The sequence below is a fragment of the Peromyscus leucopus genome, chromosome 17 (genome assembly GCF_004664715.2).
Source record: "Peromyscus leucopus breed LL Stock chromosome 17, UCI_PerLeu_2.1, whole genome shotgun sequence".
Classification (NCBI taxonomy): domain Eukaryota; kingdom Metazoa; phylum Chordata; class Mammalia; order Rodentia; family Cricetidae; genus Peromyscus; species Peromyscus leucopus.
The window spans coordinates 32937652-32965087 of NC_051077.1; the positions used below are offsets into that span (position 1 = coordinate 32937652).

The 27436-nt window shown below is 42.7% G+C and overlaps 1 protein-coding gene across 10 annotated transcripts in view; it reads right to left on the reverse strand.

Annotated features, from left to right (window-relative positions):
• The window catches only part of Tenm3 (teneurin transmembrane protein 3), a 727726-nt gene that overhangs the window by 135310 nt on the left and 564980 nt on the right, over nt 1-27436 (reverse strand). For all 10 annotated transcript variants that reach the window (XM_028854524.2, XM_028854525.2, XM_028854518.2 and 7 more), the window contains one exon: nt 6070-6192. In XM_028854524.2, coding sequence (XP_028710357.1) covers nt 6070-6192 — 123 coding nt within the window. The remainder of the gene's footprint in view (nt 1-6069; nt 6193-27436) is intronic.

A 27436-nucleotide genomic window follows, 5' to 3' on the forward strand; every position in this document is an offset into this window, starting at 1 on the left:
CATACATACTAACATGGAAGTGGAAAAATATCAAGGGGCCCCACGCTTAGACAATGAACTACCAGCAACTAATCATTGCTGAGAGAGAGGAAGAACTAGCTTCTCCCAGGGACGAGATTCCTCACTGCTTATCTTATACAAAGTGACCAGTCCTAAAATCATATACATACAAACAACAGAAATGGACTTAGCAGGATATACATACTTACATATATATATATATATATATATATATATATATATGTATATGTACATATATGTAGCAATTATAATAAAAGAAAAAGAAGCTATCAATTTGAGAGGAGAAGGGGGAAATGGGAGGGAGCGGAAGGAAGGGACATGGGAGGGAGGTTAGGGGTAGAAAAGAGGAGGGAGAAAATGATGTAATTGTATTTTAATTAAAATATATTGAAAACAACACTGTTGCCAGACTGTGGTGGCATAAGCCTTTAATCCCAGCACTCGAGACGCAGAGGCAGGTGGATTTACAATGCTTAGTCTAAAAGGTGAGTTCCAGGTCAGCCAGGGCTACACACAGAGACACCCTATCTCCAAAAACCCAACAACAACAAAACCAAAACAAACAACAACAAAAACACTGTTAAAGAAAAAGAAACCAAAATAAAAATCTAAGTTGCTTAACTTAAAAAAAAGAAAAAAATGGAAGCCTAATTCTGATTTAACTTAAAATGTTTTAAGTTTTAAAACAAAGTCTGAAGTTTCCTTAAAACAAAGGAAGCTTAGTCCCCCTTATTGTGAAGCTTGGATGACCTCAGGTGAAATGCTTTTGTGGGGGGTGGGGACTGAACTAGGGTCTCATATATCCTAGGCAAGCACTCTGTCACTTAGCCAGGTTACGTGACTTCCTGATGAGTTCGATGCTAAGTCAGAAGAAGCTTTGAGCTTCTGTGTAGGTCAATGAGAATGAGCCCTCTTGGGATATTCTTCCTTAGAACCAGCTACTACATTCTGAGAAACCTAAACCACATGGAAAGCTCGGTTCAGATGTTCTTTCCCACAGCCACAGCATAGCTAGGCATAAGTAAATATATACCATCCGCCGCTCGCCAGTTGAGTGAGCGGTCTGGGACTTCCAGCTTAATGGAGCCTTCAGGCAGCCTTAGACATCTGGAGGCAATTGCACGAGGAGTCCCAGCCAAAAAATATATGAACTACCTAGACAACTGACAAGACTTCAGGAGATGAAAAACAGTTTCTGTAAACCAGTGAACTTTGGTATGGTTTCTTATGTAGTACTCGAAAACCAAAGTCATTGATGCGCTCAAGTTTTTGACACTTGGAATTTGCTAGGCCAAGAAGACACTTGGGTGGAAATGTTCCAAAGAAGCATTGGTTGGTTTTCTCTAGCTGATGTCTGGAGCTAAGGCATGTAGCCTAAGATGTACTTGCTGACTAAGCCAAAGTCACCTCGACTGGAACGAAAGACAAGCACAGACGTGATCAAGTGTAATTGCGTCATGACAGACCAGGGTCCTGAGATGTTAATGACCAGGCGAGAGGGAAGGAGCTGGAAAAACACATGGATGTTGCTACTAAAAGTGAAATAAAAGACCTGGTCAGTGCGGTACTATGCATTCTAGGAGAATGAGTATTCCCAAGGAGGAATTGTAAACATGAGAGATCTCAAATATGAGGAAAAGGGAAGAATATAAAATGGTGCACTTGGCAGCAATGGACGACCTGCAAATCATGAGCTTCAGCGGTGGTGGTGACAGAGGTCAGCCATGTAAAAGCTGAAGCAAGACTCATATGAAAGGAGACACGCATTCAGGGAATCTACACGCTATGTTTAAGAAGATGCCCGTAAGGGAAGATAATGTAGAGGAGACGAAGGAGATGAAGAGTCAAGGGGTTGTAGTTTCCATGAAACCTAAGGAACAACGGAATGGTTCGTATGCTGGCTGGCTGGGGTATCAACACCCTGGGGAGACTGTTTTTTTTTTTTTTAAGAAGACTGATTTTGTTAGTGTTTTACATCACGCTTATGTGTGTGAGTCTGTGTGTGGATATACGTGCCCATGAGTGTGGTTGCCCTCCGAGGCCAGGGGCATCGGATGCCCTGGGGCCAGAGTTACAGCCGGTTGTGAGCGGCCCGACATGGGGGCTCGGAAGGGTTCTTAGGTCTTCTGCAAGAGCAATACAGGCTTGTAAGCACGGAGCCACCTCTCCAGCCCCCACACTGGGGAGGATACTAAAGACAGAGCAGTCAAGAGAGCGAGTGGACAAATGCCCCTGAATCCCGGGCAAACGCTGAAAGGACAGACTCACAAACACGTAGCGTGGGGCTTTATTTCGACTGTCACATTACATCACATTAACCAGATCTAGAGTCCCCAGGAGGCAAATCTCTGGGTGTGTCTGCAATTGAGTGTCTAGACTGGGTTAAGTGAAGTAGGAACAACTACACTGAATACAAGTGACACCATCCCACGGGCTGAGGTCCTGGGTTAAACAAAAAAAAAAAAAGGAGAGAGTGAAGCTGAGCACCAACATTCATTTCTGTCTGCTTCCTGACTCCGGATGCAATGTGGCCAGCTGTCCCGATGACACCTCACACCAAACCACGGTGGTCTGGAGTATGGAGGGCAGAAGACTGCAAGGAAAATATAGTGGGGAGCCAGGCTCCTGAGGTTGGTAAGCCAAGAAGTAAGTGTTATTAGTCCCTCTTCCCGTGTGGCGAAATCAAGGCTCAGAAGGTTAAGTAACTGGGTTATAAAGTAAGGAAGCGAAGGAGCCAGCTTTGGAGGACAGTCCTGTTTAATTCTTTCCAGTACATTAGGCTAAATGAAGCTGTTGGTCCAGGGAGTAATTTTAGTTTCTAGAGGGAAGCTATTTGAGATCCAAACTTTAATCTTACCCATTTATCCACTCTGTCCATTTCTATTAGTGTTGCCAGAGACCCTACACGTCTGCTCTATCACCCCTACAATGTTCAGCCATAGAAAGGGGTAGGAATGATGAGCAGAGGGTAACACTCCAATATGGATTCTCCTTTTAGACAGTCACCACCTTTGAGACGCTTCGGACCGGAGGTAAGCAGGAAGATCACGCAGCCATGAACATAGTCATTGTTTCTTGCATGACGATTACAACATGCAAACAGAACAGGATCATAGGAGTCAGAGGGCTGCATCTCACACCCGGGGAGTCATTTCCTCATCCTGCGCAGTACAGTTAATACTCCTAGTGAATTTCATGGCAGATTTTAAGGCTTTCTCTAAGGGTTGTGGCATCAGAATTTACAAATAGATCATGTGATCTGCCTGTCCGGGCGGTTGACAAATCTAAAGTGTGGGTGACGGTTCCCGAATATTGTAAATTTATCACAGAGGTCTTCTTAGAGGAACCAGATTATAGGTTCCTCCATTCTTGCAAACAGTCTCCTCCCGCCCCTCTGAAGAACTAAATACCAAGAGACTTTACTTGAAAAGCAGAAGGAATTACTCTTCACAACCTGGGCGGGGACTTGGGACAGTTTGAGAAATAATGAAGTAGACACGTGACTTCTTCAGGTCACATTTTCAACAAAGTCTGAGCTAAGACACAGCCTTGATTGTTATCATTTCTGTCCTGAGCTTAAATGTCCATAAATACCGCGGTTCTGTGGGGAGGCCAGAGGCCCAGTTCTCTGGAGTTCCCAAGCGAGTGGGAGAGGACAGGACTGGGACCCTCCACTCTGGGAAAGACTTCTTTACACAATGAGGGGGAAGTTTCTGTGGATGAACTGATACCCAGATACTCCAACAGCACATGTCAGCAACTTGTCAGGTGAGAGAGCAGTCTTTGAAACTTTAGCTCTCAAAAACCTATGAAATTATTTTATAATTAGTATTATTGGGGAAGATGTAACAAGACACAATAGAAAGCACTAGAACACACTTCTCAATATAAAGAGAAATATTAATTTAGAAATTTCATATATATATATGCATGTACATATACATATGTACAGGTTTGATGGACATGGATTTCTTGTTGCTATTATAGTCAACAGGTTTATATATTATTTTATTTTAGTCAACAGGTTTAGTAACTGTTTTCAGACATCTCTTAGCCACGGTATCATGCAGAAACTGTAGTCCTATGTATGATGTGCTTCTAGTGCTCTGGAATTGATGCGATTCCCGATAAGTCTATTCTAGGGTTGTTCTTAATGTTCTTGCGAACCTGAACAACTACTCACTTTGCCCAAGTAAACAGGTGAAGGACTCAGAATTGAACATACGCTCATGTTCATGGAGAGACGCTGATATGGGCTAACATTCCTTGGAAGAGAAACGTCAGGAGCCATGGCTGAGCCTGGAGGGACCATCTACGACCTGCAGCTTTCTCAGCTTCCCGAATTTTGAATTTAGTGACACTAACTAGCTACGTTTTCATCTTAATAATGGCGGTTTGGACGCCACCGAGCAACAAAATGTCCACAACAAAGATGGAATTCTTTAGAATGATGATTCGCTATTTGTAAAAAATAATCTCTGCTCTAATTAATAAGTACATTTCACTAGCGTTGTTGTGATGATCAGCCGCTCTAGGAGATCCTCTCAATTTCAATCAACACAAACAAATAGATCTTAATGTCTGTGTAGTTTCTTGATCTGTTTACACATGGTGCCAATGTATAAAAACGCACAGCAGTAACGCTAATTAAAGTTTACTATGTGAAACTTGGTACTTGCAATTTCAGTTTGGAAAATCTTCTTGCCATTAACCCACCCTTCAGTGATGCCCTGTGGTGACATGGCAAATACCAGATTGAAATTCCCTGTATAAAAGGTTCCAGATGGTGCAAAATCTAAGCTGTAAAACTCCCTAGTCAACTTAAGTTATAAGAGAAGTGCTACTCAGCAGTGGTCCTCAGCCTTCCTAACGCTGCGACCCTTTAATACAGCCCCTCATGCTTTGGTAACTCCGACCATAACATTATTTCACTACTACTCATAACTGTAATCCTACTACTGAGTTGAATCATAATGTAAATATCTGATACGTAAACAGTCTTTGGTGACCCCTGGGAAAGGGTCATTGGATCCCCCCAAGGGTTTGAGACCCACAGGTTGAGAACCACTGTCATAGAGTAGTGTTAAGGTAAAAGATGAGAGGGTAGCGAGTGAGCACGTGTTCAAATCTCTAGCCGAGCAGTAAACGAGAGCATGAAAAAGAGCCGCCCATGGAAGAGGCGCTTCCTATGTTCTAGTCTAGCAAAGAAAGCAGGCATGTGAGGTGGAAATCATGGGTGGTAAAATGCAGTACAAACACCCCAGGGAGGGAATGGAGGGAGAAGAGCAAAGGAAATTCTTTAAAGCACACAATTCATCACGTGACAGAAGAGGACAACATCTGGCAGGTCGCTCTGAGATATAACATCATTAATATTCTTCAACATGTCAGAGGGGACCCAGTGCCTAGGTGTGTACCTGCACACACATAAATAACATGAAACTATGCACAACACAGATATACACATGCACGTGTCCCTTTTGAGGGGTTTATACCGGAAAAATGAAATGCAGCATTCCCTAGCCGCTTAAGTTCCATTTTTATTCATAGACAATTGATTGTAAAGTCTCTATTACCTCCAAGAGTAAACTCTAAAAGGTTTGGAGAAAGGGCAGTAAGTTCTAATCCTTTAATGTAGTTTACATTTAAAAGCTTTTATAGTAAGATTAATATGGTATCTGAACTCCAGGTCCAAGTCCAATTAAGAAAACTTAATATACCCAAGGTACCACGAGAGATGACATTCTGAACTGTATGCTTGTTGTCTACAGAAAACAAAACTCACGCTTGTAAGAATAAAAGGCAGAAGAGCCAAATGGTCGGCCCCCTGAAGGCAGACAACGATACTATTCCTGTAATAAAAGTGTGAATTTTCAACTTTTCAAGTAAATTAATAAAAAAAGAAAAGAAACACTCATGAGCCGCTGAGGTCTACCACCTCCCAGCCTTTCTACTTTCCCATAGGAGCGGAATGCAAGCATGGGCACAACCACATTTATGGAGGATGACGTTCAAACAGAGCACAGGCTCCACGGTTCTTTCTCTTACCGCTGTCGCCGGAAGGTAACGATACGGTGTTCGTGGGCATGACGTCAGGGTTGACTTTTCCGTTCTCGAATGTGTCGTTCTCGGCCTGCTGTAAGTGCCAGTTGAGGCCAAAGAGGTGCATGGCTAGGGGATAAAGCATACAAGTTGTTTAAAGGTCTGCGGCCCCGAGCTCCAAAGGCAAGTGCTTAGCATGTTTATAACGAGACCCCTACGCAAAGCTCACATTTCCGTGTTCCGAAATGACAGGGGGTCATCGTGCAATACAAATTATAAAAACAGAATTCCTCAAACACAGGCAATCCCTGGAGCGGCGCTGGGCACCGTGGCAACGCTTCAACAGTGATGGAGCGTTACTCAGTTATTTGGTACCAGGAAGGTCTTAAGCGTGAAACACTATTTATTCTGCCTCGTCTGTGTCCCACATTGTAAGAAAGCTGTAGAGTTCTCTGAAGCGGCCTTTGCCGCATCTTCTCAACCATAGGTCAGTCGAAGATGTATCACACTGTTACAAATGCTCTGTGTTCTCTGAAACCAGGATGTTTTCCACTGGATTGTGAGAAAAGCAAAAACATGTTTCACAGAGGAACTGGATGGCATGTGGGATGATCACAGGAGACTTAGATGTGTGACACAAAAGCGAAGCGCAACATTTAAGCTTGTCTTTTTGAGACAGTGTCTCCCTACATTATCCTGGATGTCCTGGAACTCACTACGTAGACCAGGCTGTCATCGAACTCACTACATAGACCAGGCTGTCCTCGAACTCAGAGAGATCCACCTGTTTCTGCCTTCTGGCCGAGTGCTAGGATTACAGGCATGTGCCTCCACATCTAGCTCAAAGTGTAACACTTCAAATTGACATGAATAAGTTTTGAATTTATAGCATATGATTCAGTAATATCACTGACCAAGCAATATGAACCGATAGAATAATTCACGTCAGTGGGAGTGATAATAGTTTTTAAATTTATAAGTCATATATTTATTATATTTTTGTGTCTATTAATATTCCTTATTTGAAATATTTAGAAAATATAGCTAGAGAACTATGCAATATGATTATGAGTGTAAAGATTCAACATAAATTAAAATTTAATACATTATTTTTATCAATTCGTCTAAAATATTTAGAAGACTACGTCACTGGCAAACTAAGCATTAACAGTGACTAGACATTCACCTCCACTCCATGGAGCACACTTTAGAATATTTCCTCAGGGGGTGGGGTGGGGTGTGTGCATATTCATAGGAAAGCCCAATGCTGGCCACCGTAGTGTATTTTGTTTCAACATTTTGATCTTTGCATACATTGGAATGTACAAGTGATCTGGAGAAAGAGAGGTGCTCTCAGAAACCATCTCCAAGGGGATGTGCTAACTGCCCTGACAGAACTGCTGTTAAATATCCAAATAATATAGTAAGAAAAACATAGTACACCAGGGCAAAGGGCAGTGGCTTTGGATGGATGTAGACATTTGTTCAACACTTAGTCTAGTATTTGATGTCTGAAAAATTAATGACAAATACTATGTTTACTTAAAAAACGAGGCATGCCTGGCTTATTTAACTGATGTGAGAATTCTCTGTAGAGCACATGAAGTATAGTTGGCCTTCAGCAGGATATTTTTTCCCATGTAACAGTTTCATTTATGTACTCTAGACCTAGATTCCAAATTGTGAGAGCATTCAGTGTTGTCTAGTCAGACCATGTCACATGTCATTAAACATCCCCCTTAACTACCAAGCTGCCAACTCCCTGGAAAATCCACCAGGATCCTGTTCCAGATGGGAGTGACTGACGTCTGGGGGAAGACTACCCTGACTGTACTGGTGCCTTTGTTGTAAATGGTTTCTATTTTAATACTATGTGTGTCCGTGTAAGCGCACACGCATGGGGATGTACACATAGACTGCAGAGGAGGACTCTGGATCCTCTGGAGCTGGAGTTCCAGGCGGTATGAGCTGTCTCACATGGCGGGGGTAAGTCTAAGATGAAGGCTACCCTGTCCATTTCAATGACTATCTGTTAAATCAACACCTTAAAATGAGCAGGACTTCCAACTTTTGAAATTTAAGAAAACACTTTTGCAGGTAAGATAGTAATTTGTGAAAAAGTAAAAATAAACTGAATCTCAAATGGATAAGAATGAACAGCATATTATTAATTAATAAATGATTCCTTCAGTATAATATATAAAAAATAAAAATATAATAATAAAAGATCATGAAGTCTAATATTAAAAAAAAAAAAAAAAAAAAAAAAAAAAAAAAGAAAGTCTATTATTACTATATATGATAGATGGGATGTTCTTAAAATGTCAATAACTTGCCAGGCGGTGGTGGCACATGCCTTTAATCCCAGCACTTGGGAGCAAAGCCAGGCAGATCTCTGTGAATTCGAGGCCAGCCTGGTCTACCAGAGAGAGATCTAGGACAGGCACCAAATCTACACAGAGAAACCCTGTCTCTAAATAACAGTAATAAAAAAAAAGTCAATAACTTCAGGATATTGTTATCAGTACCATACCCGGTTAAAAACATCTGATATAAATGCACAATGCTATCAAGAAATGTAGCAAACATAGATTGTGAGATCTATGGTGTATATTTGTTATAAATGCATAAGTACATACTCCTTGTTTAAATTATGGCCTTCCAGTGATTCTGTTTAAACTCTGATTTTCATGGATTAAGATACAGACTTTAGAATCCTTGAATTTATAAGTCATCATCTTACAAGGGGGTATATCTTCATATGTCATTTTGCATTAAATTACATAGTGTGTGAGCGGCGAAATGTCAGGAGCTTTCTAAACATTTATCGCTTCACACACTCCTCGAGGTTTTACATACTTCAGCAATTTCTGAAGAAAATAATGGGAGCTGGGTCTGCAGGCAGTAAGGGTTGACAGGTGTGTTCTAGCACAGCAACGATCAATACAGATGTCTCCGGCTTCGGATGCCTTGCCTCCTGTGTTTTCAACTTTACCAGGGGTACAGAAACTACACACCACACACAGACACACACACAGACACACAGACACACACACACACAAAACACACCACACACATACATACACACACACACACACACACACACACACACACACACACACAGCAGAAACCATAGCTCCAGTTCAGAAGGTATGTATTTCCTTGGACTAGCCCTGTGGGGTGGGATACTTTTTCAATGCCTGGCAGGGTCACAGGGCTACAGATTGCCTTGACTCACAGATTACAATTTAGGAACATTCTCCATTACTCTTTGTTGCTAGGCTTGGGCAGAAGGATTGGAAGGTGGCACACACTGAGTGCATTTCAATACCCGGTGTTTTAAATCTCCAGTTGGTTTATTGGAGATACAAACCATTACCTGTCATGCACTGGGGCAAAGTTTCCATGAGAAATAACTTACCATTATTATCACGTCTTAATATTAAAAAAGGATGTTAAGTTTCCTTGAATGACTGATTTGATCATATTATTGGTTTTAGTAGACTCTGAAGGGTAGAGATAATCTATGGGATTGTACACAGATATCAAATATGAAAAAGTGATTGGATGTTTGTGTTAGGAGAGCTATTTTATTGTTTACCAGATGGGTAACAGCTTTATTACACACACACACACACACACACACACACACACACACACACACACACTCTATCATTACAAATCATCAACAAGATGGATTCTGTTTCCACTAAGGATGCCGATAAATGAGCATCACCCCCAATGATATCACATGTTGCTTAATATCTCACTGAAAACAGAAGGCAATGAGCTGTTGGCCAATGACTGGAATTTAGCGAGCTCTGACATTTACATATACTTTGAGTTACATGTAGATCCATATGTGGAGGTAATGAGAGAGAAGTGAGGGCAGGCAACACACTCCAAAGGTCCAAACTGTCCCAGAAATTACTAAGCAGTGGTGCAATAAAACTACATGGGATATGTTGGTAGACAAACAGAGGGAAAATTAACCTAACGAAATACATTTGCAGTGAGCCCAATTCTTCAATCCCGAGCTGGAAAGCAGATTTGAACCCACGGGAAAGTGTTTACTGCATTCTTTAGGGAGAGCATGCTCTTGCTTTTTCTAAATCTTTTTCCGAAAGTGTTGTTATCTTCTAGACTACCTGCTACATTCTGTCAGAACCTAAGAGATAACTAGACTCAAGGCACACACAGAGTGTGGCTGCAGAACAGAATGGAATTGAGTCTATCATGGGGCAGGACAATGGAAGCGTGGCTTAGGTGCTGTTTAGTGAGAATCCCAGGTGTCAGGAAGGAAGCGATACGATGGAGCAAATTCATGCTTGCTGCGTTAATGACTGTCAGCCCATGGCCTTCCAGACTGCTCCGTAGTTTGAAACTATGATTTGTCTTGGCAAGGGATGGAGAAACCTAATGCCTACACGAACTTATGGTGAGACTGTAAAATGTTACAACTTATGGAAAGCAGTATAGTAATCCCTCAACAAACAAACAAACAAACAAACAATCAAACCAACAAAACACCCAGGATGACTGTATGAACCAGCTGTTGCCGTAATGCAAAGGAGGCGAGGTGAAGTCTCAGAGCTAACTGCACGGCCCCGTCTAAACCAGCACTAGTCACAACAGTCAAGTGGTGACATCATGGCCTGTATATTGATGGACACATGAATAAATAAAGTGTGGTACATGTGCATCATGACTATTGTTCAGCGGTTATGAGCATCTCTCGAATGACCTCATCCAGATTCCTCTATTGAGACTCATCCTCTACACGTTAGTGGTATCTGTTAACATTAGCTACCCATCTTTAGCCTCCTCTGACAATTCACCTGTTTTGTTTTGTTTTCCTTTTTCCCTCCAGCACCTGGTTGTTTCTCAGGTGCCCTCAACAACTCCTGGAGTGAATATTCTGAGAGGCTCCTGCAGCGTGGCTCTTCTCTGGCCCCCTGAAGCCTTGTAGCTGTTTTCCAACCATAAAATGTGGCGAAAGTTAAGGTGCAGAACTGCCTGGCCTCGGCTCCAAGAGCGCCGATGCGATGTGCTGCATATCCATGTAGGGATCATAGAGACAGACCGAATAGTGCTGTTCGCATGGGCCCTGGAGTGAGCACCAATCATTACAACGCACACGTGCGTAAGCCAAAATAAGCCAGCACGTTGGACAACTGTAGTGGAATACCTCTGAGATGGTTCAAAATAATCCCTGTCTCTTGGTATTCATACATACCCTTATATATTTCCCTCCCCTTGAGTGAAGGCTTGATTTAGTAACTCGCTTATAATGGGAAGCATAAGGCGGGCATCGTGGAATGTCTTTTCTCATCTTAGGTTATAAAAGGCTGGAGCGTCTATTTTGGTTGTTCAAACCTCTCCCTTTGCACTGCTTGCCACGGGGAAAAGCAGCTGTCACATCATATATCGGGGCCGCCCCACGGAGAGGCCCATGTGGTGGGAGAGAGGCCCGTCAAAACCCCGCGAGCAAGCGAGCTCGAAGCACGCTCCTCTAGTACCGGTTAAGCTGGCAAATGACATGGCAACCCCAGCCTACAGTCTCACGATGACCTGAAAGAGCCTGGAGGTAGAGACACGCCGCTACACTGAACCCAGACCCAGACTTTACAACGGGCAGAAACTTGAGATAGACGTATTTTGTTTGAAACTGCTAAATGTGGAGGCCATTTGCTCCTGAATGACTTGTACAACTCTCCCCCTGGTGTATCCCAGTAGTGTGAACACTCACCAGGCCGGGCCTTGAACTCCCGTTCATCTTAATTGTGTTTATACCTTCAACTTGTAATTCCAGGTGGACAGATGACTTTGGGATCGGTATTTCTAATAAGCAAGTCTTTATAGATAGCTTCCCTTCTAATTTTATGTTTTACGTCAGCCATACCTAGAAAACCTTATAATTATTTTGCTTTCTGGGTTCCCTTTCTCCCTCACCATATCTCTTCATGTGTGGCAATGAATCAAGTGATCCGGGGGTTGGATCATAGCTCTGTGGTTTATTAACTGGGTTCCGAGTTATGATCTGTTTTCTGAAATTCTCCGTTTCCTTGCCTACGGAATGGAAATTGTAAGTATTTATTTTATACCTTTGCTGTCAAACCAAATGAAGATGATGGATATAAAGGCCATGGATTTGTGATAATACTTATAAATAAATGTTAGTCATCACAAGGTAAACCCTGGGCTGGGAAGGAGGCCCAGGTGATAAAATGCTTGCCACGCAAGCGTGAAGACCTGGGTCTGGATGCCCAGCCTGTGTATAACCATCTGGGGGTGGCAGCCTGTGTTTGCAATCCTGGTGCTGTGGAGGTGAAGGCAAATGGTCTTTGGCTTTTGCTGGCCGCCAGGCAGCCTAGCAGAATCAGTGGGCTCCATTTTCAGCGAGAAGTCTGGTCATCCTGAGTTGTCAGGAAGCTATTCCACTTCAGAAACACAGGCCCCTAAGAACAACTGAAAAAATAAGGTGGAGAAGCGACCCAGGGCCCCCCATGTTGGCCTGGTAATAGTCGGGAGGAGCATCAACTGCTCCCCGATTCTCAGGTCAGGAGAACAAAGACTTCTTAGACGATTCCCCTGCAATACATCTTTTAAGTACGTTGTAACTTCTGACACTTCTCCTCATGAAATTAGAGTGTTTTTAATATTACTGTTCAAGTGAATGATGAGAAGCCACTCTCGGAGTGGCTTATACGGCTCTTAAGCCATCGGTGACTACTGAAGCCAACTGTGTCTTTACAAAAGTTATTATTATTTACTGTTATTGTGTGTATGAGCACACACACACCCATCACGGCGCATGTGTGGGACTTGGAGGACAGCTCTGTGACATTGGTTCTCGCCTCCCACCTTCACACGAGTTCCAGGAATGGAACGCAGCCTTCCCAGCTTGGGTGGCCAGGGCCTTTACCTGCTGAGCCACCCCGCCAGCCCTTAGAACGTCGCCTTTTAGGTTGGCTGTGGTATCCTTAGACTGTCACCAACTTCATGATGTTGAAAACGAAAATATTTCTTAGATAGTTGAAAAACATTCTATCGATAACCTCTAAGTTTTTTTTTTTCCCTGTATGTTTTTCTAGTACAAGTTAAAGGGGGGAAAAAAAAACCCTCATGAATTGAAATAATTTTGAGACAGTGTGTCAGAAAAACTATGTCAGTAAAATTTTATGAAGGGATTTCTTTTAGATTTGAAGACTGTTCCAGTGAGAGAAATTACAGCATGCATTCTGTTTTTCAAGGTGGATGGAAATGAACAAACTGGCTGGATTTATAGTTACCTTCTCCTTATAAAAGTAGGGGGGGGGGATGCCAGTGTTTTTACCAATATCTGCGCGTTTGACACTTAGAAGCCGGCATGGGGGAACACTTGAAACTAAAAATGTGTAATTAAATAAAATTATACACCACCGAGTAGCAAATTCAGTGCCGTTTTTAGATTCCTGTTGAGAGGAAAGGTGCCAAATGTGATCTTGTCTCTGGGGACCATGCCACTGAAGTTGTTACCACAGCTACTGTGATTTCCACTGGCTGGCTGAGGCCTCGGCTCCTGCCAAGTGTGGATGGGAAGAGGGGGGGGGGGACAGCTGGTGACAGGGTCCAGCCGTCTGCCAGAACCTTGGAGCAAATTACAGGGGATGTTGTGAAGGGAACACAGAGGCAGGCACCCTTGCCATCAGCAACCTGAAGCCTGAGGAGCACACTCTTGAGTTGTTGGCAACACTGAGCGTGGATCTTAGCAGGCCCTGCCATTACGGCCTAAATGCTGTTTAATATTACAGGAGCCAGGAAGCTATCTCGCAGAGATAAGAAGAAGAAGAAGCACAAGATAACGTGAGAACTGAGGTCGGCAGAGAAAACCCGACTTTAAAAACACCATCCTGAATATCTGCGATTCGGTTTGCTTTAGTCTCCCGAATCTCCAGTGTTTACCCAAGCGAGCAAAGGTCTGGAGTTTACCTCTCCCGTCACTCAGTCTCTCATCCATCACGGTACATCTTCCCCCAAATAATCGGTGGGAGGAAGACTCATCATGAACCCCTTAATAGAAGCTGTTGGAAAAAAATAAAACCCAGAGCTGAGTTTTTTTTTATATGTAAGGGGACTGCTACAATGCAGATTGCCCGAGATACCTTCTGGAGCCTTGTGTTTATATTAAAAGGCATCTGGGTCTGAGTCTCAGTTCTGGCTCCATCTACCTATGGAACTCCAGCAGGTTCCTAAGCTTTCAGGAATTTAAGAATACAAATATTTAGGTGAAATCATTGAGCAATGAAAAAAAAAAAACCCACATCTGGGTATTAGATAGAAGACACTATTGTTCTTTTATTTTTATTTTAAAAACTATTCTGTATAGGTCAAAGTACAATAAGACATGAGGATTCTTTGGGTAGCCTGGATTTTTCATTTCTTATCTTTTTTTTTTTTTTTTTTTTTTTTTTTTTTTTTTTTTTTTTTTTTTTTACTTTGTGCAGCTGTCCTAAGAGATGTCTCTGAGTGCTGGATTCTGGAACTTATCTTTTAATTCGTGAATATCTAAACAGACATGAGACACATGTGGAATGACTAGGCTTCATAGAAAAAAAATAAGAAAAATACCCTTAAATATAGGGCAATGATTAGACATGATATATACTTCCAGAAAGCAACCACGTTTTCTATGTAGAATGAAGCCTCTCATGTAAAGACTGTAGTTTATAATGTGGACCCCCACAGTCTACGCCATCATTAGGAGGACATCATTTCCCATAAATTAGTTTTTGTTTTGGATTTCCTGCTGTGTTTATATGCACATTGACAGAATGTGTTAGGCAATATTTTGGCATTCGAATCCATTACTATTTGTTATTAGCTTTCAGGGCTAATATTATTTCAACAGCCTATACTTTGCTGACCCAAATATGGTTCTTTTAAAAATCAGTATTTCTCACCCAAGCTTTCACATCCATATGTTTTTCAGTTGTCATTATGAGAAAGGAAATTATTCTCTTTATCAACTACATATTTTTGTATTCAAGAAAACCAATGTTTGATGTGGCAAGTTCCTCTGAGAATTTAAGATGACATTCTAAAATCACAAGCTTCTGAATGAGCAGATTTAGGGAGGAGAAAGAAGAGAGGAAAGTATAGGAATGGCTGCCCATATTTTATATTTCTACTGTATTTTGTTTCTCCCTCCTTTTTTTGTCGTGGGCCACAAATGAATGGCCATCAACATGTCTTGATGGGAATAAACAGATTTAATTTACACGTTTGCCTCTGCCACATTTGATTCATATTATCTTATGCACGATGAGATTTTAAAATTCTACTTCTGAAAGTCCATCTTTTCTTCCTCCACAGATGCCGTAGAGAACACCTACAGATACTGCCTAGGAAATGGTCCTTCCCACTGCTCACCGATGGCCAGTGTAGAGGCTGAGGAAAATCGGGCTGTTGCTCTGGTCACAGAGAGAATGAAGTAAGGATTTCTAAGGCAGACTTTTCCCCCCTCCTGTTTCTGGTTTTCTCTAGTTTGGGGGCTCACTGACTGAAAGACTCATTCATCCTCTGGTTTAACAGAAAGATCACCAATGCACTCACCGGCCAAAGGGGACAAGCCATCACCAGGCCAGAGGATCTTGGAGGACCAATTGTCAACGTTAAAGAATACGGCGATTTCAAGAACATTCAAAATCCAGACTGAAATCATTTATGTGATTTGTATACTATTCCCTGGCTGCCAAAACACCGCCTTTGCCTCCTTCGGCAGAGGTGGCAAAGGACTCATTAGTGACAGTTATTAGCAGCCTGCCGTGAAGCCCCATGGCTCCTGCTCATTATTCAGAGGCGTGTAGTTCTGACTCCTTCTTCATCTGGATTTCTTTCTTCCACAGCAGCCTTCAGAACGACCACGACGATGCAACAAATGTTTATGTATGCTAATGACCTAACTAAGCATACATTCTCCCCCTTGGCTTCATCAGAATTTTCATATAATATAGAACAGAGCGGTGGCGGTGTAGCTCAGTGGTGGAGTCCTTGCCCACTTGCTCCCCAACACACATACATAAACACGCAAAAATAACAGTTGTAGAACTCAGGAGCCCCCGAAAAAAGGAAATCTTTGAAATGTTAAGATACTTTACCATCATTAAGAGATCAAGCTATTAAAATATGAAGATTCTTAGAGGGCTGTGGGTGTATTAAATTATGGTAAAAAATCTACAAAAATCCTTTATAATCGTTTAATTTCAGCACAAGGTGTTGCTTTCCCTGAGAGAATGATTTATGAGTGTGCATGGGTGCCTTCCAGCATGTATATGCATACATGTAGTTTCCAGACTGGAACTGTAAACAACTTCAATGGCCATTCTGGGGTCTTAGGCATAGGCAGCTCACGGGGGTTGCTATTCATTAACACCCCAAAAACTTAGAGTTTTTTTTCTTTTTCCTCACGAGTTGCGCTGTCTGTGAGATGTGTGCTGTGACATCTACTTCCCTGCTTCCATATCCCTGCTGCACCTAGCAGGCAGAGGTAACTGTGACAGATAGCATTGACCTCTTCTCCCTTGACTCTCTTCTCACCCCACACTACAGGGTGACGAAAGGTCTTGGGAAGCCAGTGACCCCAGGCTCCTCTGGGATTACTCACCTGGGAGATAACTTGTGCTTAATTATTAACATATTTTAACTATTATTAATGATTATTTGGAGAGCAGCTGGGGATGTGTTTCAAAAGAAACCCGAGGTAGCTGCAGTGTCTGGCCCCAGGAGATCTGCTCCAGGGGCAGCCTCCCGTCTACATTTGGTGGTATCACTCTCCTTGCCTAAAAATAAATGGCCCACTTTCCTACTTTACACACGCATCTCTTCTCTAGGTGTGATTCCTTTCCGAGACCAGCAAGAACATCTCTGAAGAAGCTAAAAGCATCTAAAAATATCTTTACTCTGGAAATAGAAAATAAAGATGAAAGTTACGATTATCTGAGATGGCTGGGATAATATGGTTGGGTTCTATTTACAAATTCAACGTAGCTCACATGGGCTCAGTCACCACTCTGTGCATTTAGCTTGTTACAGCTAGAAATGTAGTGAATGACAAGATTAAAGGTCTAGAGCAGTGGTCCTCAACCTTCCTAACGCTGTGACCCTTGAATACAGTTCCTCATGTTGTGGTGACACCCCCAACCATAAAATGATTTTCGTTGCAACTTCATAACTGTAGTTTTGCTACTGTTATGAATCTAACAGTAAATGTAAATTACTGAATGTAAATATCTGATATGCAAATGGTCTTTCAATGACCCATGAAAGGTCACTGGACTCCCAAAAAGGATTGTGACCCACAGTTTGAGAACCACTGATCTAGAAGGAAGAGACCTCAAGCAAAGACCTGCAGAAAAAAAAAAGCGAGGTGTCTACAGAGCAAGTTCAAGGACAGCCAGAGCTGTTACACAGAGAAACCTTGTCTCAAAATACCAATTAAAAAAAAAAACAAAAAAACAAAAAAACAAAAAAAACAAGGACCTCTCTCCTCTGTGATATGATTGGGAACTTTTTACAATATTATTTTAAAAGTGGCTATTTCATATTTATACATCTCATTTTTTCCCTTTGAAATGACTGGTAAAGGTTTTATTGCACTTACTTTAAGAGGGAACTTGATAACTTGGTGCTAAACCCAGCATCTCTTATGTAAATAGAAAGCATTACTATGGATGAATGGAATGAACTATAAACAATATTAGTAAAACCAAGGCAGAAATGCATGCTCACAAATTAATTTCCATGAAAGAAGTATTAAACAGCCATCAGAGAAATTCTCCCCTTAGACCTTCCTTATAAGATACAACAGGAGAAGAATTCAAAATGCAAGAAATCCCTTTTTGTCATTCCAATGTTAATTTTCCTGTCCATAACCAACCTGCAAATTCTTAGATTGGAGCAGAAAAAAAAAAACAAAAAAAACCCTATGATACAGATTCAAAATGAGATGATCCAGACACGGTCCCTTTATGAAATACTGGCTCTAAGAATGAACAAGTAACTGATTCTTCTACATCGAAAACTTTCAGTTTTGAAAACCTGTGGACGTTGATATTTGGTTCATCAGGCCGCTATGAGAAACAGCAGTGGGTAGCCAGGTGTGGTGGCTCACGCTATCATCCCAGCAGTCCTGGAGGATGCTGGGCAGTTGAAATCACTCCGGGCTACATGGTGAGTCCCAGGCCAGCCTGGGTTAGAACACGGAGCGGGGAGAGCGAAGACATCAACTGACATTAAGCGAACACTTGCAGTTTTGTATGGCACCTGGGTTATTTTGTTAAATACTTCCCCAAAGCCGTGTTATATTATTATTACTAAACTTACTATTTCCCACAATCTAGCTTTTCTTCAGATCATATAAATCTTCCTCCCATTTACTGTTTGTTCATATTGCTGAGGGACCTCAGGTTTATGGGGTACCTTGCTCAGCAAATGACAGTGCAGAGACACAACTTCAAACCTCGAGTTTGGAGGGTCATAGACTTCAGAAATGGTATTGAAGAAAAATCTGTAACGTGAAACACACATTTGACATAGTTTCTCCTATAAAACTGAGATCACTGGAGCAAAGACTCTGTCTTACTCCTATTTGTGAATTCCGTATCTAAAGGAGATATTCAACCCTGGTTATGCTTAATGGGATTGATGTCTAGGGGAGGAATTCATAATAGTTCATATTTAATGGAGCTAAACCGACTGTGGCACTGGTGTTAACTAGGAGGAGACTATGAAAAGCAAACAGAAATCCACAAGTTCCTCTCAGAACCAAGAGCTTCTTCCTACTTCAGAAGCTATGGATGCAAAGGGCATGCTTTTACCATGGTGGGAAAGGGAGGGGATGGGGTGGAAACGGCCTTCTCTCCTGGGGGTCAGGAAGGTTCACTGAAAGTGGTCAGGGGGAGAAAGTGTGTTGGAGCAAAGAAAGACAGAGGATGGGATGAGCCTGACCAAGGCTGAAGTATTAAGGTGAAGACGCCCGCCCCCAACACTTGACCCCCATGCCAGCCAAAGTCAGGGTAGGTGTCCAAACAGAGAGCCACACAGGATAGGGACACTGGTCTCTTCTTTGGAAACACGGATAAATCAGCAGCATGAGATGGAACTGAGATCGAAAGGGCCAGAAGCGTCGAGCATTTTTAAAACACTACATCATTTCTTAGTATTGTGTCGTAGGGGGTCTAGCTAGAAAATACAATTGTTCTTTGACTCATTGTATGGTGTGTGCTTAAAAAATGCAATGTCTGGGTGGTGGCGGCGGCGGTGGCGGAGCACGCCTTTAATCCCAGCACTCGGAAGGCAGAGGCAGGCAGTTCTCTGTGAGTTAGAGGCCAGCCTGGTCAACAGAACGAGATCCAGGACAGCCAGGGCTGTTGGAAACCCTGTCTTGAAAAACAAAACAAACAAACAAAAATGTACAGCAGGGGCTGGGTGTGTAGGGTAGGCTCTAAATCCTGGCATTTGAGAGCTAGAGGAGTAAAAGTGTGAGGTCAGAGTGAAGCATGCACTGAGCTTCTGCTTTAATACAACAAAGCGGGATGCCCAACAGGAGGGACCCAAAGTGATGCTGGCCAACAGGAGGGACCCAAAGTGATGCTGGCCAACAGGAGGGACCCAAAGTGATGCTGGCCAACAGGAGGGACCCAAAGTGATGCTGGCCAACAGGAGGGACCCAAAGTGATGCTGGCCAACAGGAGGGACCCAAAGTGATGCTGGCCAACAGGAGGGACCCAAAGTGATGCTCTTGCCACTTTTTTTTTTTTTTTTCCTGAGACAGGGTTTCTCTGTGTAGCTTTGCACCTGTCCTGGATCTCGCTCTGTAGACCAGGCTGGCCTCGAACTCACAGAAATCCACCTGGCTCTGTCTCCCGAGTGCTGGGATTAAAGGTGTGCACCACCACCGCCCGGCCGCTCTTGCACTTTTAACACTGACCCAATAACAGAAATTAGATATGCTGATTCTTCTGTGATCAAATAGAAAACACATTTACCTATGCACAGTCTCTGAAATCTAAAACGTCCAGACACATACCACCCCTCACACCACACATACACAAAACACAAACACACCACACATTCACAACACACCCTACAGACCACACATACATACACCACATACATATACCTACACACTACACCATACATGCATAACACACACACACACACACACACACACACTCACACACACACACACGAATTTCTTCACCACAGACTAACAGAGTACTCAACAAATGCTTTAAAGGACTCAGAATTGCTTTCTCTTCAACAGTCTTAAAAACTTTTCTCTGATCATGCTTTATAAATAAAAGTTGTAAAGTATGTATGTTATAGAAAGAAACAAAAAAGACTATAAATTGTTGTGGCAATTTTAGCTCGGTTACCCAAAATTTCTAAAGCAACAGTTCTTTCCACTTATAGATGTTAACTGTGACCAAAGTTGTAGCTCAGTCAACAAAGAGGAAAAACGCATCTCACAACTTGCCTCTAAGTTGCACGCAGATTTTTGTCTTTGACACCTGACTTTTTGAGTTACGTTTAGGTCACGTGGTAAAATGCAAAGTTGGTCCCTAAGTCAAAAGGCAGGTTTAGTAGTAATACCTTTTTCTTATGTTCAGATTCCGTAAGCTTTGACTTTGATATGCTCTGCTGGTCTCCTATAATCCCTCCTTGCCTCGTCCCCTCCTCCTCTCCTCCTCCCTCTCTTCTCTGGTCTCTTTCCCCCTCTCCGCCCCCTCCATCTCTGCTCCCTCCTTCCTGTCTTTCCTGGTCACAGCACACGAGAGAGTTCTTCCATTGACTCACAAGCTCCCACCCCAGCCTTCTTCATCTTTTATATTTAAGTAGCCATGGTAGCTGTAATTAATTGCTAGGTGTCTCTGTCCTCCAAAATATTACAATCTGTAAGAGGGCACTGACTATACTTTTATCACTGCTGAATCCCTGACAGTGCGTCTCCTACAACGATAACCAATCCACACACCTACTGAATGAATGAATGGTCCCTGGATGTGTAGATGAATGAATGAATTCTTCCTCTTCAGACGGACGCTGACCATACAACTAAAGGCACCAGAGAAGAACTTTAGACTCCTCATCGTCAAGGAAGGAGGACAGAAGGACACGGTGATCGGTCTGTAGACATTTACAGATGAGGTGGGAAAAATAAGCATGTAACGTGAGAATATGTTTTAGCGTTTCTTCATCTGTTCAGTTCTAAGATGGTGCCATTAAATATGGAGGCCGTGGAACGTGAAGATTTTACAGCGAAGTCTCTGGGAAGTCCTAGCAGTCTGTGCAGCGGTTCTTCTACCTTCTGTATGTAGCTTCCTTTCCTCTCCTTACTCTCTGGGCTGTTCTCATGGAACACAATGCTCTCAGTATCACTAATGGAAAAGCAGATGCTGTGACCACACTGACCCAAGAGATGCTTATGCATCGTAGCATGGGGATGGTTACGTGCTTCCCTGTGCTTCTCAGCAGTCATGGCTTGTAGATAACAGCTACAGTCTACAGACATGCTAGCCTCAGACAGAGAATGTCACTGGATGTCACAGACAAGCGATTTACCACTAGTGTGCTGAATTTAAAGTTTTTTTCTAATTGTTACGAATCTAGACTATTTTCCAAGTCAAGAGATCCCTATATTCAAAGGAAGAACAGTCTGCCTAAACACCGTTATTTTTGATATTATTTGTTTTAGCTAAGGTTGAAATAGACTGTTTCCAGGGGGGAGAGGGGTATAAGTGCTTGCAAGAGTTCCTGGCTTGGGAAGTGCTTTTCTTTTTGTGGATAATAATAATAATGATGATGATAATGATGATGATAATGATGATAATGATGATGCAGGATAAACTCAAAACCAAATATGTTATCCTATGCTAGTAAAACGCAGCAGAAATTTACACCATCACAAATCAGCTCATCTTGGAATCACTGTTAGGGGATTCCAGAGCTGGAGTAGACCACACTGGGTTTTCCACGACCTGCCATGCACGAAAGCCAGGGCCGAACGCAAAATAATATGGCCAAACTTCAGAGAGGGTGGAGAAGTGGAGAGAACCAAAGCACTGTTCTTACTGGGAACAAAACAAAAGAAAGCACAGCGTTGTAGAGTTCACTTTTTGCTAGATTCTTATTCTTTTTTGGGTTCAGAGATTCAGAGTGCTCTTCAGGTACATGTTTAATCAAATTACTATTTTTCTCTTTCCCCTCAGGTAAGCTGTTTCATTCTGGGCCTTCATCCACCACTGAATCATGCTTTAATGTGTCTTAATTTCATGGTTCCAAAAAAAAAAAATATTGATTCCAAAATTTCAGCTTTACAACGTCCCTCCTCTAAAATCCAGACAACACAGCTTTCTTATAACACGATGAAATCCCATTAGTATTAAAATGCTCCCTTTTCCATCTCAGGGAAAATGCATTTTTTTTTTTTTTTCTGAATGTAAATGCATCGAAGAGTTAAGGGGAGAAGCTATGGTGAAAACGGGCTGAGATTCATGGCCTGGCTGTGTCCTACAAGCCACTAAAACAGTGCTTTATTACAGTGATACGTCCGAAAAGAAAGAAAGAATGTCACCCCATGTTTTATTTTGCCACATATATTTAAGTGGCTGATTTTCCACGATGCATAAAGGTTTGGCACGCATTCCCCTCTGACCCTGAGTTGCATACATACAGCCAGTACCATAATCCATTTCAAGGTACACAGAGAGGTAAAGATGTTCGAAAAATGCAAATACGCTCAAAAGCAGCCCAGATAACGGCTAAGAAATCCTAACTGCATTGAACCGTGGCTCTGCAGGTTGCTTTTTACTAGGTTCAGGGAATGCGCCTGCCGTTAAACGGCCCTTTTAGCAGACAGATGACAACATCTATTTTAGGACTCACTTGGTAGCAGCTGTTCAATGGAAATAAATAACAACATATATGTATTTGAAAACGAAAAGGAGAATTGGAAATTCGTGCGGCTCTTTGGTTAATAGCACGTGTCAGGAAGGAGCTCAAAAGAAAAGTAATGCTGAATTTTCTACAGTCTCTGGGAAGTAAATTTATAAACCTCAAAAAAAAAAAAAAATTCAGTTTTTTATTTTCCGCTACAGGAAGAAACCCAACTGCGCTGTCACAAAGACATGCAAAGTGGCTGTTGAAGGACACAGAGTTCCTTTTTAGGGAGTGATAGAAATGTTTGGAAATTGGTTGGGATGACAGTTGAAAAATCTGGTGACTATAACCATCATTGAATTACATATTACAAATGGGAGAACAAATATCTGCTGTCAAATGAATTATTGGGTAGGGAAAAACCTAGTCAAAAGGGCAGGAATCGAAGAAACTATGCTGGCATAACACGTTTTAATAATATTTTTGTTTTCTCGGTGTCCTGTAAGTTGAAAGGTGATAAAGTTGACGATTTACACTGTCAACATAGCATCTACAATCGCCTTGGAGATGAAGCTCTGAGCAGCCGCGTGATCGTTACAGATTAGGTGAACTGAGGTTGGAAGACCCAGCCTACATCTGACATTCCATCCCAGGGCCCCAAAGTTGATGATTCCAGAAGGCCGGCTAAAGCATGGGCATTCCCGTCTCTCCACTTCCCGTCTGTGAAAGCAATGTGATTGGCTGCCCGCAGCTCTCGTCGCCATGGTTTCTCTGGCTGTTCCCCTGGAACTGTGAACCGAAATAAAACGCTTCCTCTCTCAAGTTGCTTCCATCAGCTATTTCCTCCCAGCAGTGGAAAAAGTAACTAACACCATGTGCAGACACCTTCAAGGCTCCCAGGGAGGGTAAAAACAGCAGAGGATGTGCAGCCTCTGCCTCGAGGCGTGTGGAATACAAAGCCGGATGTCCATTGCGCTGCCTCTGAGCAGGCTGATGTGAGCGGCTGGTTGCAGGCGGATGCGGTCGAAGTCCAACCAGGACTTTGATTTGTCTTTAATGACACTACTCACGCTCACATTGAACCACAGAGTTTCTAGATCCTTTTCTATCAAAACTTTAGGTTATCCTTCACCAGAGAAAAACAGTCCTCTGTAAGGGAAGTGTCAGCAGGAAGACGCCCATTCACTCTATAATTGTGAACACAAACAGAAGCAACAGCAAATCACAGAGAGTCTTCAACCCGTTCTGACCATCATGGGTCATCTTTTAAATTCCCATTTTGGAGAATAAAAAAAAAAGGAAGATGAATATATTAGAGAATAAGAAAGTAGGTCAGGTATTTTTTTTTTTTTTTGATTCCACAATCAGCATTATCCTTAGACTTAACATTTGTGCTCAGGAATCAGAGGGATCTCTAGTGTGTAAGGGCCTATCACCTTAAAGGTCACACATCGGAGAGGCTTTTAATTGGGAGCTCAGGAGTAGAAAGAAAATCGTCACGTGACTGCCGAGAAGAATTTGGCTCTTCCGTAAGTCGGGATGTGCCGAACGACAACACATATGCTCCATTATATATCAGCTGAGGAGTCTCTTGTCCGCTCATTCTCATACTCCACGGGGCCTCGCGATCTCTCACTTAAGCCTTGTTTTTTTTTTTACCTGCCTTCTAGTCCTGTCATCACCAAATGGTAGCCACTAGCCACCTGTGGCTGTTCAAGTTAAAATTAATTAAGAGGAAAAGGGAAACTTCAGTTCATTAAATTAATGAGCCACACTTCAAGTGCTCAACAGCCAGATGTGACTGGTGGCTAATGAATTGGACAGTGTGCCAACAGGGCATTTCTATCATCACACGGAACATTTGACAGCGCTGCGGAGATCCTTGATGCCCAAATATGTTCCACGGACCCCAGCAGCGGCACCTGGGGCCCTGTTGGCAAGTCACAAGCTTGTCTCACTTCAGATCTGCTGACTCAGACTACGAATTTCAGCGAGATCCCCACGTGGCACCTGGGCACGTTCAAGTGTGAAGTCTGGACTCCATTCCTCAGTTACCTCTTCTGGAATGCCCCCAAAGCAACCTTACACACACAGACTGGATGATTTTTTCACTGCAGTGTGTTTACATTTCTTAAATTTCTTTCCTCTTTCCGGTTCTTTAGGAACCCCATGGAGTACAGTTAAAATACAATGGGGCTACTTGACAATTTCTGAACTCATCTCCTCCATGTCTTAGCGGTGTGACTTTGGGCAGGATTCCTTTTAAAGGAACAGATATCCTTTAGTCAAATGGAGCTGATCCATCGGTTTGTGGAAATTAAAGGAGAGCCCTACACACAATCTCAAGCAATGTCCGGTGTGTATTCCCCGGGCACTGCTGTGACTGTGTCTTAGCTCCTATTCATATGGCTCTCTTCCCTGACCTCCCATGAACATCAGGCAACCCTGCCACGCCATCTCTCAAGCTCCAGTTCATGAAAGCATGCTGGATCAGTGGCCTGGGGAGATGGCTCCGTCAATACAGTGCCTGCTGTTGTAAGCATGAGGACCCGAGCTCAGATCACCAGGACCCACGTGACATGCAGGGTGTGGTGGCACACGTCCGTTAATCCCAGTGCTGGGGATTCAGAGATAGGCAGGTACCTGGATCTTCCTGACCAGTCACTTCCTGGCCAGTCCAGTGAGCTAGCTCCAGGCTCAGCAAGGGCCCTGTCTCAAAAAAATAAAGTGGAGAGTAACAGATGAAGTCATCTGGACTCCACGTGCACAGATACACACATGTAACGTGTGACCATATATATATATATATATATATATATATATATATATATATATATGGCAAATAAAAACCGTGGTTACAGAAAGTTTTTGGTTCAATATTTTAGCCAAAGCTATGCATTTTCCTTGTTTGCTTTTTTGTTATTTTAGCCATCGAGTGTTAGGAAAGCATGTAATGTTAAAGGTATGATTTACACACAGCTTGTTATCTTGATTCCGAGTGTCTAGAATGAAGAGCCAATTCGGACCCTCATTATCTACTGGTGGATCCAGTACAACACAGATTTAAAATGGTTATTGAGGAACTGGGGTGGCGTTCAACAGTAGAGAGCTTGCAGGTCACGGGTAGGGTCCTTGTCTAGTAGGCAAGGATGCTCTGGATACTGTGGATCTACGCGTAGCACCAACCAAAAATAACAAAGCTCCTGAATAAATTTAAGAGTATTTTTAGAATGCTACTCAGATTAAATATAGACTTTACAGGTACAGTGGGAAAGCTATAAATTGCAAGGAAAATTGGTATATCTAATCAACAATGAAATTACTAATGCTATAAAAATATTTAACATAGAGGGCAAAATATTCACATCTTTAATAAATGCTGCTTCAAGTTAAAACACACACACACACACACACACACACACACACACACACACACCCAGAGAAGCCAGATGTGGTAGATCACTCCTGTGATCTCAATATTCAGGAGGGGGAAGCAGGTGGATTGCTGTGAGTTTGAGGCCAGCCTATTCTACAGAGCCAGTATCCCATCAGTCAGAGGTATAGAGCAAGATCCTAACTGCCCTCAACACACCCCCAGACACACATACACACACACACACACACACACACACACACACACACACACGCATGCACGCATGCACGCACGCACGCACGCACGCGCAGAACAGAAGGCCAGTGATGTGACCCAGTGGATAGAGGTGCTCGCTGCCTCTACCTTGACATCTGCTTGACCCCTGCAACACACCCAAAGGACAGAACTGACTCCCGAAAGTTGTCCTCTGACCTCCACACACATGCTGTGGCGTGTGCATGCCACCCCTCCCATGAAATAAAAATACATACACATAAAAAAATATACAGAAAAAAACCTCCAATTAGTTGCAATACATTAAAACAAAAAAGAAAGTTTAATCAAAGAGATTGGCAATGGTTAAAAATAATAATGAAATATAAAGTTGTCTGCAGCATAGGCGCTTATGCAAATGACAGTGACATTAAGGTGGCTTGCGAAGCTCAGAGTGCACCTGCCTTCTTTCAAAGCGCACCTGCGCAGCAACTTCCTTCAACGAATTCCCACTGATGAAAACCATTTGATGAAATGAGCACACATGGATACATGAACACGTCCATGGTCACACGCACAGAACAGTCACTGCGTTTTGGGGACTGAGTAATGAACGAGTAGCCAATAAATAAAATGATTTAGACAGGACCCAGCAAATAACTGCGGGAAGACTGGGGAAAATCGGCGTGCAGCTGGAATCTCAGGCTGCACGCATGCGCGGAAAAAATCGCGGTACCGGGGTAACTTGAGGGAGCCGGTTCTCTCCTCCCACTGTGTGCCCGGGCATCACACAGACCGCCGGACTCAGCAGCTAAGTCCCTCTCCCTACCTAAGAGCTTAGAGTGGTGTCCTACGATTGCAATTAAT